Source organism: Cryptomeria japonica, chromosome 4 (assembly GCF_030272615.1).
Source record: "Cryptomeria japonica chromosome 4, Sugi_1.0, whole genome shotgun sequence".
NCBI lineage: Eukaryota > Viridiplantae > Streptophyta > Pinopsida > Cupressales > Cupressaceae > Cryptomeria > Cryptomeria japonica.
The window spans coordinates 39,203,031-39,221,171 of record NC_081408.1 but is presented as its reverse complement, the minus strand read 5'-3'; the positions used below and the strand labels follow the sequence as shown (position 1 = coordinate 39,221,171).

At 38.1% G+C, this 18,141-nt stretch overlaps 1 protein-coding gene across 2 annotated transcripts in view; it reads right to left on the bottom strand.

Annotated features, from left to right (window-relative positions):
* The window catches only part of LOC131047844 (soluble inorganic pyrophosphatase), a 49,483-nt gene that overhangs the window by 16,140 nt on the left and 15,202 nt on the right, over positions 1–18,141 (bottom strand). For both annotated transcript variants that reach the window (XM_057981628.1, XM_057981630.2), the window contains exons 3-6: positions 9,127–9,155; positions 8,322–8,387; positions 7,987–8,094; positions 7,808–7,873 (exon numbers count right to left, since the gene is read on the bottom strand). In XM_057981628.1, the coding sequence (XP_057837611.1) occupies positions 7,808–7,873; positions 7,987–8,094; positions 8,322–8,387; positions 9,127–9,155 (269 nt within the window). The remainder of the gene's footprint in view (positions 1–7,807; positions 7,874–7,986; positions 8,095–8,321; positions 8,388–9,126; positions 9,156–18,141) is intronic.

Genomic DNA, 18,141 nt, shown 5'->3' with positions numbered 1-18,141 from the left:
AATGAGATGACCATATCTACTCCCCTCATTCTCAAACACATCTAAATGGCCCAACCGATACTAGAACTAGGAGGCCCGTTTATAATAATCAGGCTGCCATTACTAAATCCAATTATGTGTGTGTGTATTGCGTACCCGAATCTTTATCTATATATGTACCTGTACCCAAATCGGCAACATAGTAGCCAACAAGTACAATGCCTCATGAAATAACTCAAGCTGAGCCTAACCAGTGAGCTTACCAATGAGATGACCATATCTACTCCCTCCATTTTCATCTACATATAAATGGCCCAACTGATACTAGAACTATGAGGTCCATTTATAAAGATCAGGTTGCCATTACTAAATCAGATAAGGCCTAGATAACAAGTGCTCTAAGAAACTGGCTGAATTTTCAATCTCCTATTCAAAATAGTAGCAAACCATCAGCTGATAATGTTCCTATTGGGAGATGAGCTGACCATTTTTCCCGAAAGGTGCACCTGTTCAAAAAACTGCTACTATCCCAGATAAGGATCTCATAGGAGGCTGTTTAACCATGTCACAAATCCCAAGGGGAGACGTTGGACATGTTCCGACAATCCCAACAATCTCCCCCTCAGCATTACCTAATGAGGGGATTCAAACCTGCAACCCCACTTTGATACCACTTATTGGGATTCAAACTAGCTGTTCTTTCAGAAGGGGCACCTGTTCAAGAAACCGCTACCATCCTAGTTAAGGATCTCAGGGGAGGCTGTTAAAACATTTCACGAATCCCAAGGTGAGACACTGGACACATTCCAACAGTTCCAAGATATTTGCCTACATTACTTACACCCCTTTCAAGCCTAGAAATACCAGTGACACATCCCCCTGGCTTCTCCCAGTACATCAAACAGGACATTGAAACATGATAGCTTGGTTTTGGAAATACCAAACTGCCCACACTAACCCTATCCCTCTTAAAGCTGGGCTTGATTTTGGATACTCTAAAGATGAGACATCAATGAAACAAAAAATTTGTTGTCTATATGACATTAGCAGTAGAGGACCACACAGTAAGGAAACTATTTCAACCTCCACCTTAGGCTCAAAAATCAATCCATAATTGGAGGAAAGTTATAGGATGTGGGCCCATGACTATCCACTAGCACTGAAGAACAGCTCCTTATCACCCTAGACTTTCAGTATGACAAGATACATCGCCTGGGCTGGACAATCGTGCTAAAGCTAGTTTTCCATTTTCTGTTGTGTGTTTTTTCATGCAATTTCTGGACATAAGAGTAAATGCCTTCAAAGATCACTATATTAATCTATTATCTGTGAAATGGCACTATTGTCTGGTTGGTTACAGTTCTCTTAAATCTAAAACTTTGTTGTTATTAATTCTTGTATTTCTTGGACCAAATGGTTACCGTGGTTAGATATTCCCCTTGAACTATCTAAGTTTACCATGGTCTTCACAAAGTCATACCTTTGAAAATTGAAGTCAACAAGAGTGGAACACATGTACTTCTGTCTATTCTTTTTTCTTATAACATATTTTGCTCTGGAAAAATGTTGGACCAATGTACAGAGTATTTTTTACTTGCTTAATTCAGATTAGCTATGACCTGCAGGAAAAATGGATGTATGTGTTCAAACTTCACACTTCACAATAAAGTATTTCTAGTATAAGTAAAGCTCTTATGGAAAGAAAATGTTTACACAGTCCAAGCTAAGTTTAGCAGAATGTTTTAAAAAGTAAGAAAGAAATGGCATGCCCATCCCTAAACTGTCAATTATATGTACAAACTGATGTCAAAACCAACTTAATCTTTGAGGAACCTCACCAACAGAATGGAGACTAATAGGTCGGATGTGTTAATTTAAACCCTAGGTATGATAACCAGATTTATCTTATTTAATAATGCCCTAGTTTGTATTAGATTTGCAGTAGTTTAGGGAGCCAACATGCATTAAATTGTGCCCTAGATTGTAATCAGATTTGCAGTACTTAGTAAGACAACATAAATCAGACATAGAAGACAAACAAGCATACCCTGCGAAAACCTCCAAGGAGGAAAAACCCAGCATGAAAGACCCACAGGTCAGATTATATATTCTCCTCTAAATAACAGTACAATACTTAGCTCGAATCTGATCTTCACATATCAGATCTGTCCTTGTATGCTTCAATGACTTGCCTCAAGATATGCTATGTCCCCTTGGACAATATTACACCAAACTGAATAATTCGCCCTCTTCCTTAGGTTCGCACAGCAGAGCTAATTCGCATTCTGATTTAATTGAACTTGATGATGATGACTTGCAAAATGACCTTTACTTATATGCCTCTTCACTCTATTAAAGTCGGCCTCCTTGTAAGTCGGCCTCCTTGATATTTGTGGCACTAATGTTATTTTGGCGCTAATATTTAATTGTGGTGTGTTTTAGCCTGGCAATTAAGATAGGGTCACATTAGGGTAGGACCCGGTCCTAAAGGGGTTCGGATGTTGCCTTAAGGCAATCCAAACCCCTATACCCCTAGTTACAATCAACACTCCCTCTTAACTAGGGAGGAGGAGAATACATAATCTGAACCTTTTACGTTCCATCTAGCACACAAGCATAGAATTAAATCTTCCACCTAGCACACAAGCATAGGATGGTTCTAGCACACAAGCATAGAAAGTGTAATACACCAATGGGTCTTTACATTATTACAACTATCCATCTAGCACACAAACATAGATTGGATGAAATTCATTCTTGCACACAAGCAAAGAATGATTCAAAGTGCTACCAATAGTCACTGAGATTGAAGCTCCCTCTCAATCAGGGTTCCGTTTTCCATGACACCGAGTCTATCTCTGAAGTACTCGAACTTCACTCTGGATGAGGGTTTGGTGAGGATGTCAACAATCTGTTCATCTGTGCTAATGTACTTTAGATGAATGGCGCCTCTCTGCACCATATCCCGAATGTAATGATAGTGTGTTTCCACATGTTTGGACCAATCATGAAATACAAGATTTACTGACATCTTTATACAGCTTTGATTATCACAATGAATGGTGGTAGGATCATTGACTTGACCAAATAATCCAACAAGAAGCTTACGGAGCCACACTGCTTCTCTGGATGCAACAGATGTGGCAATGTATTCAGCTTCTGCAGTGCTTAATGCTACCGAAAATTGCTTCCTGCATGCCCAAGGGATTACTGCGGAGCCCAAGTTGAAGCAGATGCCTGAAGTGCTTTTCCTGTCCTTGACACTTCCTACCCAATCTGAATCTGAGTAGCCTTTCAGGAGGATTGGGGTATTAAGTGTATACTTCAGCCCATAACCAATCGTGCCATGTAGATATCTTAGAATGTGCTTGGCAGCAACCAGGTGAACATGTTTCGGTGAGCTCATGAACTGTCTGAGAGCATTCACAGCATAACAGATATCTGGCCTAGTAATGACTAGGTACATCAGGGAGCCAATCAACTGCCTGTACTCAGAAGGATCTGCAAAATCTGAGTTAGCTGCAGAAACACTTAACTTCTTTAAGTTAGATTCCATAGGAGTACGCATAGGTTTACAATCTATCATTCTAAATCTTTTCAAAATATCAATAGTGTATTTTCCCTAACTTAGAAAGATTTCATTAGCTCTTTGCCATACTTCTAACCCTAGGAAGTAGTGCATTAGACCTAAATCTTTCATTTCAAATTCTGAGGCTAATTCCTTTTTACATCTTATGATTAATTTATTTTCACCCGTGAGAAATAAATCATCTACATACAAAACTAAAATAAGCATCTCATTATTATAAATTTCAAAGTAAATGTTAGCATCAGCATCATTCTTGGAAAACCCTAAACTTAGTAAGTACTTATCAATTCTTTCATACCAAGTGCGAGGAGCCTGTTTGAGCCCATATAAAGCTTTCTTCAACCTGCAAACAAGAGAATCTCTTTTATGGATTGCATAACCTTCTAGTTGCTCAATATAGACTTCCTCCTCAATGACTCCATTGAGGAAGGTTGTCTTAACGTCCATTTGATGCAGCTCCCAACCTTTGGCTGCAACAATAGCTATTATAGACCTAATAGAGGTATATCTAGCAACAGGGGCAAAGGTTTCTTCATAATCTATTCCTTCCTTTTGAGAAAAGCCATGAGCTACAAACTAGCTTTATATTTTTCAATACTACCATCAGCATTATGTTTAATTTTAAACAACCATTTGGAGGAAACGACGGACTTACCTTTGGGTCTGGGTACAATGTCCCAGACATCATTCTTGATGATAGACCCATACTCTTCATCCATGGCTAATTTCCAAGCATGATGGCACATAGCTTCTCCGATATTGTGGGGTTCAGACTCAATTATATTGCACATCACAAAAATGTAGTTGGCGTGATTTTGGACACTCTTGCTGTTTCTGAAGGTTCCTCTGGGAGCAGCAAACCCTTCAGCATCTTGAATTGTATTTCTAACCCAAAGTGGTCTCTTCTTCCAGACCACAATATCCTGAGGTATATCGGTAGATTGCATGGGTTCTGATGAGTCATTCTGAACTTCCTGATCTGGGAGATCAGTAGACTCCTCCTGTAACTCAGGGCTAGCATCAACAATTGAATCTTGTTTTTCCATCATCATATCATCATTGTTGATTAATGAACCTTTAGATCTTTTGAAAGCAATATCTTCTTCAAAAGTTACATCTCTACTTACCTCAAGATACCTTTGACCTAAAATGTAGATTCTGAAAGCTTTGGAAGATTCATTGTATCCTACTAGGATGCCTTTCTTTCCAGATGGATCCAGCTTGGTTCGTTTTTCTTTAGGCACATGAACATACACAGGGCTTCCAAATATCCTTAGGTGACTGATGTCAGATTTGATTCTTGAAAATGCTTCTTCAGGTGTTACATTCTTTAGGACTTGATGAGGACATCTATTCTAAATATAAACTGCGGTTTTGGATGCTTCTGTCCATAGAAAAGGTTGCAAGTCTTGATCATGAATCATGGCTCTTGCAGCTTCAACAATGGTCATGTTCTTTCTTTCAGCAACTCCATTTTGCTGAGGGTTGTAGGGAACATAGAACTCCCTCTTAATTCCTGCTTTAACACAAAAGTCATAGAAGCTACCTGAGGTGTATTCACCTCCATTGTCAGACCTCAAACATTTAATTCGATTTCCTATAGTATTTTCAACTAAGGTTTTGAATTCTTTAAATCTGTTTAGGACTTCTTCAGACTCTTTAGTTTTAAGAAAATAGATCCATGTTTTCCTAGAGAAATCATCTATGAAGATAACATAATATAAAAACCTGCTAGGAGATGCTACTGACATGGGACCACATAAATCTGAATGAATAAGCTCTAACCTTTCTTTAGCCCTACTATCGCTTTTATGAAAGGGATTCTTTACATTCTTACCCATTGCACAACCTTTACAAGCATCATCATGAGATAAACTGAGATTAGGCATACCTTTGACCATTTTACCGAGAGTGGGAAGAGCTTGAAAGTGAAAATAACCCAATCTTCTATGCCATAGCTCGCATGATTCAGGTGTCTCATTAATGAGAGCTTGAATTGGATTGGCTGCAAGCTTATATAAACTATCACATCTATTTCCAATAATACGAGCAAATTTGAAGTTAGATTTCTTAGACCAAGCGAGTACTTTCCCTTCAGAAAATGCTATTTGCAAACCCTTATCTTCTAAAGCCAAAATAGAAATAAGATTTCTTTTAATACCAGGTACAAATAGAATATCACAGAGTTGTAAGGAAATACCAAAATCTAGTTTTAGAGAGGTAGTACTAGAACCTTTTACCGAGTATCGAGCATCATCACCGATTACAACATGAAGATTGGTGTTTTTTTCAATCAGATCTGAGAGATGCTCACGAAATCCTGAGATGTGTCTGGAGGCACCACTGTCAAGTATCCACAAATTGCTATCCGTAGGAACATTGCTGGAAAGAGCAGAGATAAGAAGGTAGTCTTCACTTTGTTCGGCAACCTCATTTAAGTTAGCTTCCCTTTCCTTTGGGTCATTTTGACAATCTCTGGCATAGTGACCATACTTATCACATTTGAAGCAACGAATGTGAGAGGAATCTCTTGACTTTTTCCTTGGATCATAGGAGGAGGATCTAAAATCTTTGCTTCTCTTTTCTTTCTTCCAATGACCACCTTTCCTAGATTTAGATAAGAGAACATGATTATCTTTGAGAGAGTTTTTGAGTTTTCCTCTTACCTAAATTCGAGATTCCTCTTCGATGCAATCAGATTGAAGACGCTCAAAGTTGGGACAATTAGCTCTTCCACCAATGCTACGAATGAATGGTTCCCATTCATCTGGTAGACCATTTAATGCAATCATAACAAGGTCTTTATTTGAGATTTGCCAATCAAGAGTGCTTAGCTTGTCCTTTAGTTCATTGATCTTCATGAAGTAGGCTATGATTGAGTCTTCTTCTTTCATTTTCATGTGTAGAAGTTGTTGTCTTAGGGCAAGAGCCCTGTTGAGATTGTTGACTTCATAGATCCCTTCCAAGTGTTTGATCATTTCTCTAGCAGATGTAAACTTTGATATGACAGTGACAAGATGATTCTTGACGGACTCAATTATGATCCTTCTAGCCTTGAGGGAATCTTTCTTGAACAATTTCAGCTCTTCAGCATCTTCTAGAGGAGACAGGCTTTCTTCTTCTACAAATTTCAGTAGGTCATTTTCTTCAAGGATCAACAGAATACGAACTTTCCAAGCAGCAAAGTCAATGGCTCCCTCAAGCCTATCTTCGGCCTTTAAACCTGACATCATTAATCTGAACACAAACAACAGCTATATGCAACAATTGATCTGCTAAAATCAGAAGTTAGTAACACCTAGAGCTCTGATACCATGTTAATTTAAACCCTAGGTATGATAACCAGATTTATCTTATTTAATTATGCCCTAGTTTGTATTAGATTTGCAATAGTTTAGTGAACCAACATGCATTAAATTGTGCCCTAGATTGTAATCAGATTTGCAGTACTTAGTAAGACAACATAAATCAGAAATAGAAGACAAACAAGCATACCCTGCGAAAACCTCCAAGGAGGAAAAACCCAGCATGAAAGACCCACAGGTCAGATTATATATTCTCCTCTAAATAACAGTACAATACTTAGCTCGAATCTGATCTTCACATATCAGATCTGTCCTTGTATGCTTCAATGACTTGCCTCAAGATATGCTATGTCCCCTTGGACAATATTACACCAAACTGAACAATTCGCCCTCTTCCTTAGGTTCGCACATCAGAGCTAATTCGCATTCTGATTTAATTGAACTTGATGATGATGACTTGCAAAATGACCTTTACTTATATGCCTCTTTACTCTATTAAAGTCGGCCTCCTTGTAAGTCGGCCTCCTTGATATTTGTGGCGCTAATGTTATTTTGGCACTAATATTTAATTGTGGTGTGTTTTAGCATGGCAATTAAGATAGGGTCACGTTAGGGTAGGACCCGGTCCTAAAGGGGTTCGGATGTTGCCTTAAGGCAATCCGAACCCCTATACCCCTAGTTACAATCAACAGGATGAAGCACCAAAACAATAGATCAAATAATACCTTGTATCTGAATTCAATGCGAGGTATCAAATGGCTATGAAATCAAATAATCGATTTTTAGGTATAAGGTCAGCTGAATATTCTAAATGTAGTTTAATTTTACCTTGATACTTTACTAATAGATCTAGAGTTCTCAAAGAGGACCAAGATATCTTCCTCTATAATGCAATCTACAAAGTACCATTTATGTACAGCTGTCAAAATAATACCTGGTCAATCATAGGCATCAGCCCAATAGCCCTGGCTCTAAGAAAACAACCTGGTAGCACTGGTTCCTACACATGAAAATTTACAATCAGTAGCAGAAAATCAAAACATACAATGCAACAATTAAGCAAACTACTATCCAAAAATACTGCCAACAAACATCACGCCTAGATTAATCTACCTGCATCAAGACTAGCACATCCATGGGATCACTATCTTCACATATAGTGCGAGGGATAAAACCATAGTTGTGAGGATACACAACTGATGAGTACAAAACACGGTCGATCTGGATTCCGACAAATATATTAGCCAAAAGAGCAAACAGAACTTGCAATAAGTCATTCACGAAGTCAAAAAGATGCTTCTAAAGAAACCACTGACAGGCTTCATGTTATTTTCTTTAACCTATTAAAAATAAATGTCAAGTGTTGAAGAGATCACCATTCCATAAGGTGCTTTCTAAATGCCTTACAAGTGTGATGGAAAGCATTTCTTATATCTGTTAACGTTTACCTTTATGAGTCCAGTTTTCTTGTCAAGCTCATACTTGACCTTACTGCCCTTTGAAATCTCCACGACCTGTGCAAAGAGCATCTTCAAGGTCTTACATATATGTCATTGCAGCTGCATGGCTAATATTGAAGTCTTAAAACACAAAAGTAACAGCTAAGTGACAGCTATTTCTTTTAAAATCAGAATTTCAGAGTACAAAGCCAAAGAAGCAAAAGATAGTCACATAACTATCAATCCAAATTTAACTGAAAAAATATTAATACATTCCTTTATGCAATGTTAGGCTGATACTTTGGTATAGATGAAGACTGTCCTTAAGAAGAATTCCTAAGCAAAGACCAAATTCAAGTGAGACGCATACTAAATGTTAAACACATAGCATTCCAGATTATATGTGCTTCTTAGCTTGCTCCTAAATTTTCTTAATGAATACTCAATTAGATGTGTAAAATAAACAAAATTCCTCTTTTAACCTAAACTTCCAGAATTGCAGCAATGAAAAATACAATTTAACATCAGAACACAAAGAAAATCAAGGTAAAATTAAACTACATTTAGAACATTCAGCTGACCTTATACCTAAAAATCGATTATTTGATTTCATAGCCATTTGATACCTCGCATTGAATTCAGATACAAGGAATTTCATAGCTTGAGGGAAAATGAAGACCTCAAGATCCTCTGGACTGTTGTGTACCCATGTCCTTTACAAATTCTTTGGCAAAGGCAATGATTTTAGTCTAACACCAATCTACATGAACGATGATATTGAGATAAGAATGAGTTTAGGTAGAAATGGACTCACACAATTGAAAACTGCAGGAGCTCCTGGTCCTGCAAGTGAACCACACAATCTCACATGTCAAAAAAAATGTCCGAAAAACATTACTTCATCAGAACAAATATACTATGATTCATTAGTTGGAACAAAAAAACTCTTGATGGGTTTAATCAACAGATTAACAAAAGAATGACCACTCCACAATCTGTACAAGTAAAGAATTCCGCCTGAAACTCTAATCGATTTACCAAGCAAATTTTGTCAATACCTCCAGATCAAAAACTCCTGGCCATGACTGTTCATTAATCTTACCTTTTTTATGGGTACAAAATAACAAATCACCTTAAGTGCATTTTAATGACAAATATAAAAAATAGATTACAGAGAATCTTCAGTTCAATAATGGAGCAGCATGGAAACATACTCAACAATGAAAAGGCACAGAGCCCACAGCCCAAATCATAAAAGTCCAATTCAACGTCACACTATTAGTATTACTACCAAAAAACTCCTTCCCAGAAATTAACATGACTAAAATATCTCCAATAATCTAAGTCACCAGGTTTGAATTCAAATTTGTGTTTGGCAATTATTAAATTCGGATGAAATTTAGCAAGGAGAAAAAATTCAGAAAAAAACTCAAGATTAAATTTGTCTGATATAAATTTATTTTAAAAAGAATATAAATAATAAATCCATAATAAAACATACTCCTAAAAATATAGAGTCAAAATAAATTAAAAGCTCTGCTCTGAATTAGCGAAAATGCGAAATATTAAATACACAAACATAACAGCCCCACCAATTAAGGAATGTCAAAGGGTGTCTGCAAGGTATAACCCTAATGAGCCAAAGGGGTGCTGTAATCTGTATCTCCCCCTCGACTCGGCACAACTCCTTTTTGACAAGCAGATCGCTCGCAGGGAAATAGCAAGCAAAGAAATGGAGCTTTTAGGACTGATAAAAACATGCCATCGAAATTGTTCAGAGACTTTCCATACCCGCGAAAGTTCGAAGGTGGGCAGAGGTGCGAATTGCAGCCCAGGGAGGTTTATAGACCACAATGGGTGTTTACCAACGGCAGATGGGTAGACAAAGCCTGGAAACCACAAGCTCAAAGTCCTGGTAATGGATGGCAAGTGGTTAAATCTAGGAAAACTCTTCGGGCGGAAAAACTGGCTCATTGTCCCCCTCTGCAGGATGGTTTCCCCAAGGGCATTATTTCCAGGAGAAAAATTGGAGGATTTGCAAACCCCCTTTTTAGATCAAGGCCGTCTGAAAGGCCCACCAAGCAACCTGTCGCGGGCAGCATCAAGCAAAAGATTGGCACTGCAAAATCCTTTTCAAATAATGTGGCCATCGACAAGAAGAACCACAATCAAAACATCCTGAGGCAGACTCCAATTGCAAACAAAACTGATGAAGCTCCTATACAAGCAGCAGAGCAGAGATATGAAGGCACAACCTTTGTGATTGGTGACTGCATTCTGGGCCCATACCGTAATCGCTGCAAGGAGACGGGTTTGTTTGCAAAATGGAGCGGTAATGGGCAGGCGTATTGGGCTTACCACCGCCAGGTAAGTATTTTTGTCCTCCCTAATGATTTTATCTACATAGAATGTGTAACTAAAGAATTAAAAGACGAATTATTAAATGGAAAACCAGTTATATTCAAAGGGTTTAGCTTTCATTTCATTGACTGGCATCAGAATTTTCAACCAGAGGTATATAAACCAAAAACTTTTCCTAGATGGGTAGAAATCTCATATCTTCTTGTAGAACTGTTAAATTTCGAAGCCCTGGTAGAAATTGGAAATGAAATTGGCACCCTCCTAGGTTTAGAGGAGAATTTTCGCAATTCAACTAGGGTTAGAATGCTCCTAGATTTGGATTCTAGCATTTCCTCCCCTGAACCTCTGGAATTAATTGCCGAAGGATTGGCTTATGGCATCAAAGCAAAATTCTACAACAGGGGCATTAGTGGCAACGTCATCACGACTAAAGAAGATCTGATGAAATTTAACCCACCATGTGCCCCCCCTAGCAATAACCCTAGAGTCAACATTAAATTTAATCAATATAAGGGAGGTTTCTTAGTGGAAGCTGACAGCGAAATTCAGGAGATCGATGCAGGTAATTTGGCTAACCCCATCTGCAAAGAAGTATCCCACTTGCCACCTGAACGGGTGTTGACAAATCAGGCAAATGGCAATAAGCAAGGGTCAGTGGGAAAATTGGAGGGCATTCAAAATTGCACAGAAGAGGAAAGGCAAGAACATATTCCAGGAAAATTGGAAAGGGTTTATGAGATCATGGGTCTGAACTGACTCAAAATCAGAATATGATACAGAGGATGAAAATAACGAAGTATTAAAAATGGAAAAACAAGAACTGATTAAAAAACCTTTGGAACTAGATTATGGTGAGAATATACATGGGGATACTCATGAGAACCTTATGGTGGAAGGAAATAGTTTTCCTACTGCTAAGTTAGGCATTGGTAAGAATTGCCCTGATTTGTCAAGTTCAGATTTTGGGACAGCCCCTAAAAAGAAGGGGAGGAAGTCCCTCACAGAATTAAGGATTCTAGCAAGGGAGGCTGAAGATCAAGCTAAAATCACTGATCTTTTTCACAATGGGAAGGGGAAGGGTCTTCCCAATGATCAATGAAGATCATAACCTGGAATGTGATGGGGTTAAATGCCCCTAACAAGCAGCGCTTGTTTAAGCGCAGTCTATCAATCATGAGAGCAGAAGTAGTGATAATTCAGGAGACCAAACTCAGGGCTAATGAATGGGACTACCTTAAAAGAAAATCAGGAATTTGGAGTGTGGAACATAACCATATATGTGGGGCTGCTGCTGGTATGGCTGTTTTGTGGGACCCTAGAAGGGTTAAGTATGTTCCTTTGGCTAACCACACCCATTGGCAGAGTGGTAGAATAAGTTGCTTTAATAGTAATATAAGCTTCATCCTCATCAATGTATATGGGCCTATAAGTACCAACAGCAAACGGTATGTATGGGGAGAATTGGATACTTTCATGTTGGAAGATGTAGAGCAGAATTACATTCTTCAGGGGGATTTCAACACTATCTCAAGCCTAACAGAGAAAATAGGAGGTGTGCAGACGATTACTAGAGCACAGATTGAGTTTTGAGATTGGATGCATAGGAATAATTTGATGGACATTAGAATGAATAATGGTTTATTCACATGGAATAATAAGAGATTAGGTCCAAGTTACATAGCAGAAAAACTAGATAGGTTCATGTTTAAAGGTGATTTGACTACCTTTCAATTTACTCTGCAATCCAACATTCTTACCTTATCAAGGTCTGACCACTTTCCAATCTTACTTGACTTGGGTGCTGAAAATATATGGTTCCAAGACAAAGGTTTTATTGAACTTATAGAGCATTGGTGGACAAAGGAACAATTTCAAGGCTCCAAAATGTTTTGTTTTATATCCAAGCTCAAAAAAATCGAAATGAAAATTCTTAAATGGAATCAGGAACTCTTTAAGAATATCTTTGTGGAAAAGGAAGAAATTGAGAAGGAAATGGATTATATTAATGAAAGTATCATAAAAGAAGGAATGGACCAATACAAATACTTTAAGGAAAAAGAAATTTTACATAAATATGAAGATATTCTAACAAAAGAGAAGATACGCTGGAGGCAAAAATCTAGGGAAAATTGGCTAGGGGCAGGAGATAGGAATACTAGATTATTTCATAATAGTGTCAAACATAGAAAAAACTTGAACAGGATTAGTAAGATTAGGAGTCAGGGGGGTCTTATAGAAGACCTAGAAGAGATCACAAGGGAAATAGTCAATCATTTCAAAACAACCTTAAACAATTGGGGAAGCTTAGATCTTAATGTTCAGCAAGAACTACTGAATTGTATTCCTAAGATAATATCAAAGGAAGACAATAGAAGACTGAATAGCAACTTTTCACTAGCAGAAATTGAGGCAGCAGTCAAACAGTTACACCCGGACAAGGCACCAGGGCCGGATGGATTTAATGCATGTTTCTTCCAAAAATGTTGGCATATTTTGGGATCAGAACTTTGGGAAGCAATAGAAGGCATGAGAAAATTAGGGGGATTTTTCAAAGAAATTAACAACACATTTATTGCACTAATCCCCAAGAAAGATAGTGCTAAGACCCTAGATGATTTCAGACCAATTTCCTTATGTAATACAATATGCAAAATCTTTTCCAAAGCACTTGCAAACAAACTAAAACCTATCCTGGCATCCATCATTTCGGATGAGCAAACGGGTTTTGTCCCAGGGAGGTCAATCCTCAATGGAGTGATTAAAGCTCAAGAAGCTATACACACTATTCAGCATAATAAAAACCCTAGCATGCTTATCAAACTAGACATTAAAAAGGCATATTATAGAGTTGACTGGAGGTTTGTTTGGAGGCATTTGCTTTTAACAGACAATACATAAATTTAATCTTCAACTATATCTCTACCCCTAGATTCTCTATCTTAGTAAATGGATCTCCTGAGGGGTATTTTGAAGCCTCCAGAGGGCTTAGGCAAGGGGATCCCATCTCCCCTTTCCTATTTATCAGGGATGAAAAAATCGCGAATAGATCGGCTGAATCACGATTTATCGCGATGCAAATACCCAGCCGATTTAATCGGCCATAAAATCGCGACAGATATTTCCGAGAAAATCGCGAGTTTTGGGCGGAATAAATCGGGTTAAAATCGCGATTAACTTTTACAATATCGCGTCTTAAAAAAACCCTAATTTCTAAAAAACGAAAAAACTAAAAACTAAAACGCGGGCGGAAAAAAACAAGGCGATTTCTTCACCGCGCGACTGTGCTCCCTGACGCCCAACGCCCAACGCGATTTCGTCTTCGGATTCCTCCGACCGACGCGATTTCAGCTTCCTTTGACTGACGCCATTGAAGTTTTGAACAATTTTTTTAAGTTTTTTTTCTTCTGCACAACTGAAAAAATATATGAATAAATATATATTATGTTGATATAAAAAACTTGTGACCTTTATCCAATTTGTGCCAGTTCCCTTGTGGTCACTGTGGTTGTTCTACTTAATATATTTTATGAAATTATATATTTTAAGAATATTTTAAGAAATTATATATTTTCAAATCTTCGATAATTTTGCCGATTTATTGTCGATTTTTTCTCGATTTTTTCCCGATTCCCAATTTTTTAAAAATTTTCGGCCAAAAGATTTATTGCCGATTAAGATATTTACATCTTTGCTATTTATTATTATGGCAGAAGCCTTTGGAAGGGGTATTAGCCGAATTAATGCACTTGGCCGGATTCAAGGTATTAAAGTCACAGAAGGAGTGGCTAATATTACTCATCAGCAATTTGCTGATGACACAATGCTCTTCGAAGTAAGCAAAGTTCAGGAGGCAAAGGCATTCAAAGATTTGATGGATTTATATGCTACTACCTCTGGGTAGGAAACAAATGCAAACAAATCAGAGGTATTCTTCTTTAATGCTAATCAACAAAAGGAAATTACAATTTGCCAACTTTTAGGGTTTAACAAAGGTAAGCTCCTGTTGACGTGTATTTTGTACACAACCTAACACAGAATAAAATACCCAAGGGTACCTTATCCTCTCTTGAGTAAAGTTTCCGAACGCTGAAGATATCGCGAAAAGGATCAATCGGAGAAACTTCAAGGTTCTTGTATGTAGGGTCTCTACGTGTGGATAAGCTCTCTGTGGTATGATGTGATTTGCTGGAATCACAAGGGGACTTACATTTGATGATTGAACTTCTGATCTGCTTTGAATATTGCTAGAACACAAGATCTTACTGCCTTAGATTTAAAAAAAAAGGAAAAAAGATGAGGGCGAGGAAAGAATCTAATCCTAATACCAAGGAATGTAGGAGCAATGATTGATCTTTGATGAAACTCTAACTAGGTCTTGTTTTGACATCGCAGGACCATCTCCACAAGGCTAGTGCGATCTTCGAAGGAAAGCTTTATGATGTTCAAATCATCACTACAAGCATAGACACCATCTAGCTGATGCATATCAATGAAGAAGTGACAATTGAAGTTAAGCTTAAGTTGAATGATTCCAGTTGACTACACAAGGCAAGTCTGCAATCAACAAACTGCTAGTAGTATGGATATGTGAATTTCACCATCAATCAAGCATATTTCTTCCACTCATCTAATAACATGAAATCAAATATGAGAAGTATAAAGACCATGCAAATTGTCGAATCGACCCATAAATTTCACCATTTCTTCAATGAAGTTACAAGTCTTTTACAACAACATCTTGGCAACAATCTTTGCCTTCTCTCTCTACTCTACTCTAATTACTATTCTATCAACTAGCTAACTACTCTCTATCTACTAACTGCTTTCAACTATTTCCAACTCTCTAACTGCCTTTACAAAATGAAATGCCAGGGCTTATATAGTGCCCTCAATACAATTCGATGGCTTAGATTAATTCGAGATCAATGGCCAAGATTCAACAATGAAAACCCTAATTAGGGTTTGTTACAACCATTACATAACATTTAATGCTTGACCAATGATAAAATTGTATTGCTTGTACACATGTCCTCTCTAGAAAAATCGACCAATGGATAGCCGGGGTAGGTACATCGGAGTTTGTGCCACCTTCCATGAGTTAGGTACATTGAATCTGGACATGCTGAGGTGGACCACACTGACTGGAGAAGTGATGACTAGGATGCCACCTCGTCTGACACTTGTAACTTGGTAAATATTCAACTTGATGTTGTTGAGAAGCTAGCTTTAATTAATTCTTTTGGAACTATCTGCTTCTTCAACGAACCCTTGCTCTGACTTCTTGTGTCCTTGATTTGTAGGATGATTGATGTACCTCGCCTTGGAATACTGGATTGGAGAAGTCGCCCTTGATGACGTTAGTCCAAAGAAGGTCGTCCTTGTCGATGCTAGGCTGGAGCGAAGAAGGTCGTCCTTGTCCTTGTTTGATCATTCTTGATCTGGCTTGATTTTCCTTGAGGAGAGTCTTCCGACTTGTAGATCTTTCGAGCTTGGAGTCGCCATCTTGATACCTCTTCTTGAGAATTAACTCTAAGAAATGATGTAAAAATAGATTTTGCTAGGCAAAGCATAGATCAAAGCCTTCTCTTGAACAACTTGCGCCCCCTTTAGCTAGCTTCTTCAAGATCTGGAAATTCGCCTTCAAATGTCTTCAAAAATCTGGAAATTATCCTCCAATCTAGCAAGATTTCGCACTTCTTTCTTTGCCTTTTCCAAATCGCACTTGAAACAATGAGTGAATGATTTGAATAATGAAAACACACCTCAAATATATAGAGCGCTCACCATTTTAATTTCCCATAGGCCGACTTTGAAAATAAGCCAAAAATAAATAAAAATTAAATAAAAGAAGAGGCCGACTTTATAAATAATATTAAAATAATACCCCAAGCGCTCTTTCTTTTGATTTTAAATTAATAATAATTAATTTCAAATGCCTTTATAATTAAAAAATTTCGATTTTAAGGCTCAAAATTAATTATTAAATGCCATGCGCCATCATTAAATGTCAATTTAATTTCAAAATATTTCAAGGTTTTATCGAATTTGCAATTTGAAGGATATTGGCGCCCAAGCATGGGAAAATAATAGATATCAACAAGATCGCTCTAGTCCCTTGGAGAGGGACAGGAGCGCCTATACCTTTTGGACCTCACACTTCTTGTTTTTTACGTCCAAGACCTCATTTTTGACGTCCAAGATGGCATTTTTACTTAGAATTTCGAGTTCAATTTATTCGATCTTTGAAATGAGTGCACTTTAAAGCATTTTTGCCCTGGTCCCTTGGTGAGGGACAGGAGCGATTTCATCTTTTGTCCTTGGTCTTTGTCCTTTAGATCGCCAAATCAAGTTTGGAGGTAAGCAATGACCTTCGTTCATCTCTTCTATGTATGTTCAACCCGCTTCTTCAAGGCAAAAACGTGCTTTCCCAAGATTTTCGCCCTGGTCCTTGAGTGAAGGACAGGAGCGCCCTTTGCCAATTGTCATCAAAATTCGTGGTCCTTGTAACTCCTTTCCACCTCGAGGCATTTTAAACATCATTTCAAATTCGCGCCTTGGCTTAGATTTGTCCAAACTTGGCGAGAAGGACTGGATATTAAGTTTTTCACCCTGGTCCCTTGGAGAGGGACAGGAGCTATTTTGCAAATCCAAGCTTATCCGTCCTTTGTTAGCCTTCCAAATTATATTCAATGGATAAATCATGTTTTCCTTGGTCTCTTCAAATCATAAAATTGTCTTGATCCTGCAAGAACAGTGCAAATTTGAAATTCAAGCTCAGGTCTTTCAGTGAGGGACGGGAGCACTTTTGCAATTACAAGCCAATTCGTCCTTTGCTAGCTTCGAAAATTATCTTCAACGGATCGATTGTGTCTTCCTCCACCCACCTCAAACGCAAAACTTGCTTTCCTTTTGCCAAAAACTTGCCTTGAGGGAAAATCGCTCTGGTCCCTTGGAGAGGGACAGGAGCGCCCCTTTGAAAATAGCCCTGGTCCCTGGGTGAGGGGCAGAAGCGAACTTGTCATTTAGGTTGGTTTTCTCCTTTGTGGCCCACTTAAATTATACTCAACGGACAGAGCACACTCCCCTTGGCCTCTTCCAATCGCAAAATTATTTAAGTCTTGTGATGATAATGCAAATTTGGGATTCAAGCTCCGGTCCTTCAATGAGGGACAGAAGCGAATTTTGCTCTCTAGGCCAAATCGTTACAATTTTCATCAAAAAATGTCTTGGCTAAGGAAGATATCATCTTACTTCATGCTATGAATAAAAGTTAATGTCCAAAAAAGGTCTAAAATTGTGCATATAAAGAAAAGCGCTCTGGTCCTTCAGTGAGGGACAGGAGCGAATTTGACCTTCTAGGCAAAAACTTCATCATTTCATTGTTTTTGATCAAGTCTGGATGCTCTATCATGCTCATTTCGTCCTTCACCATGCTTTTGATGTCTCAATTTAACCAAACAAGGCCAGG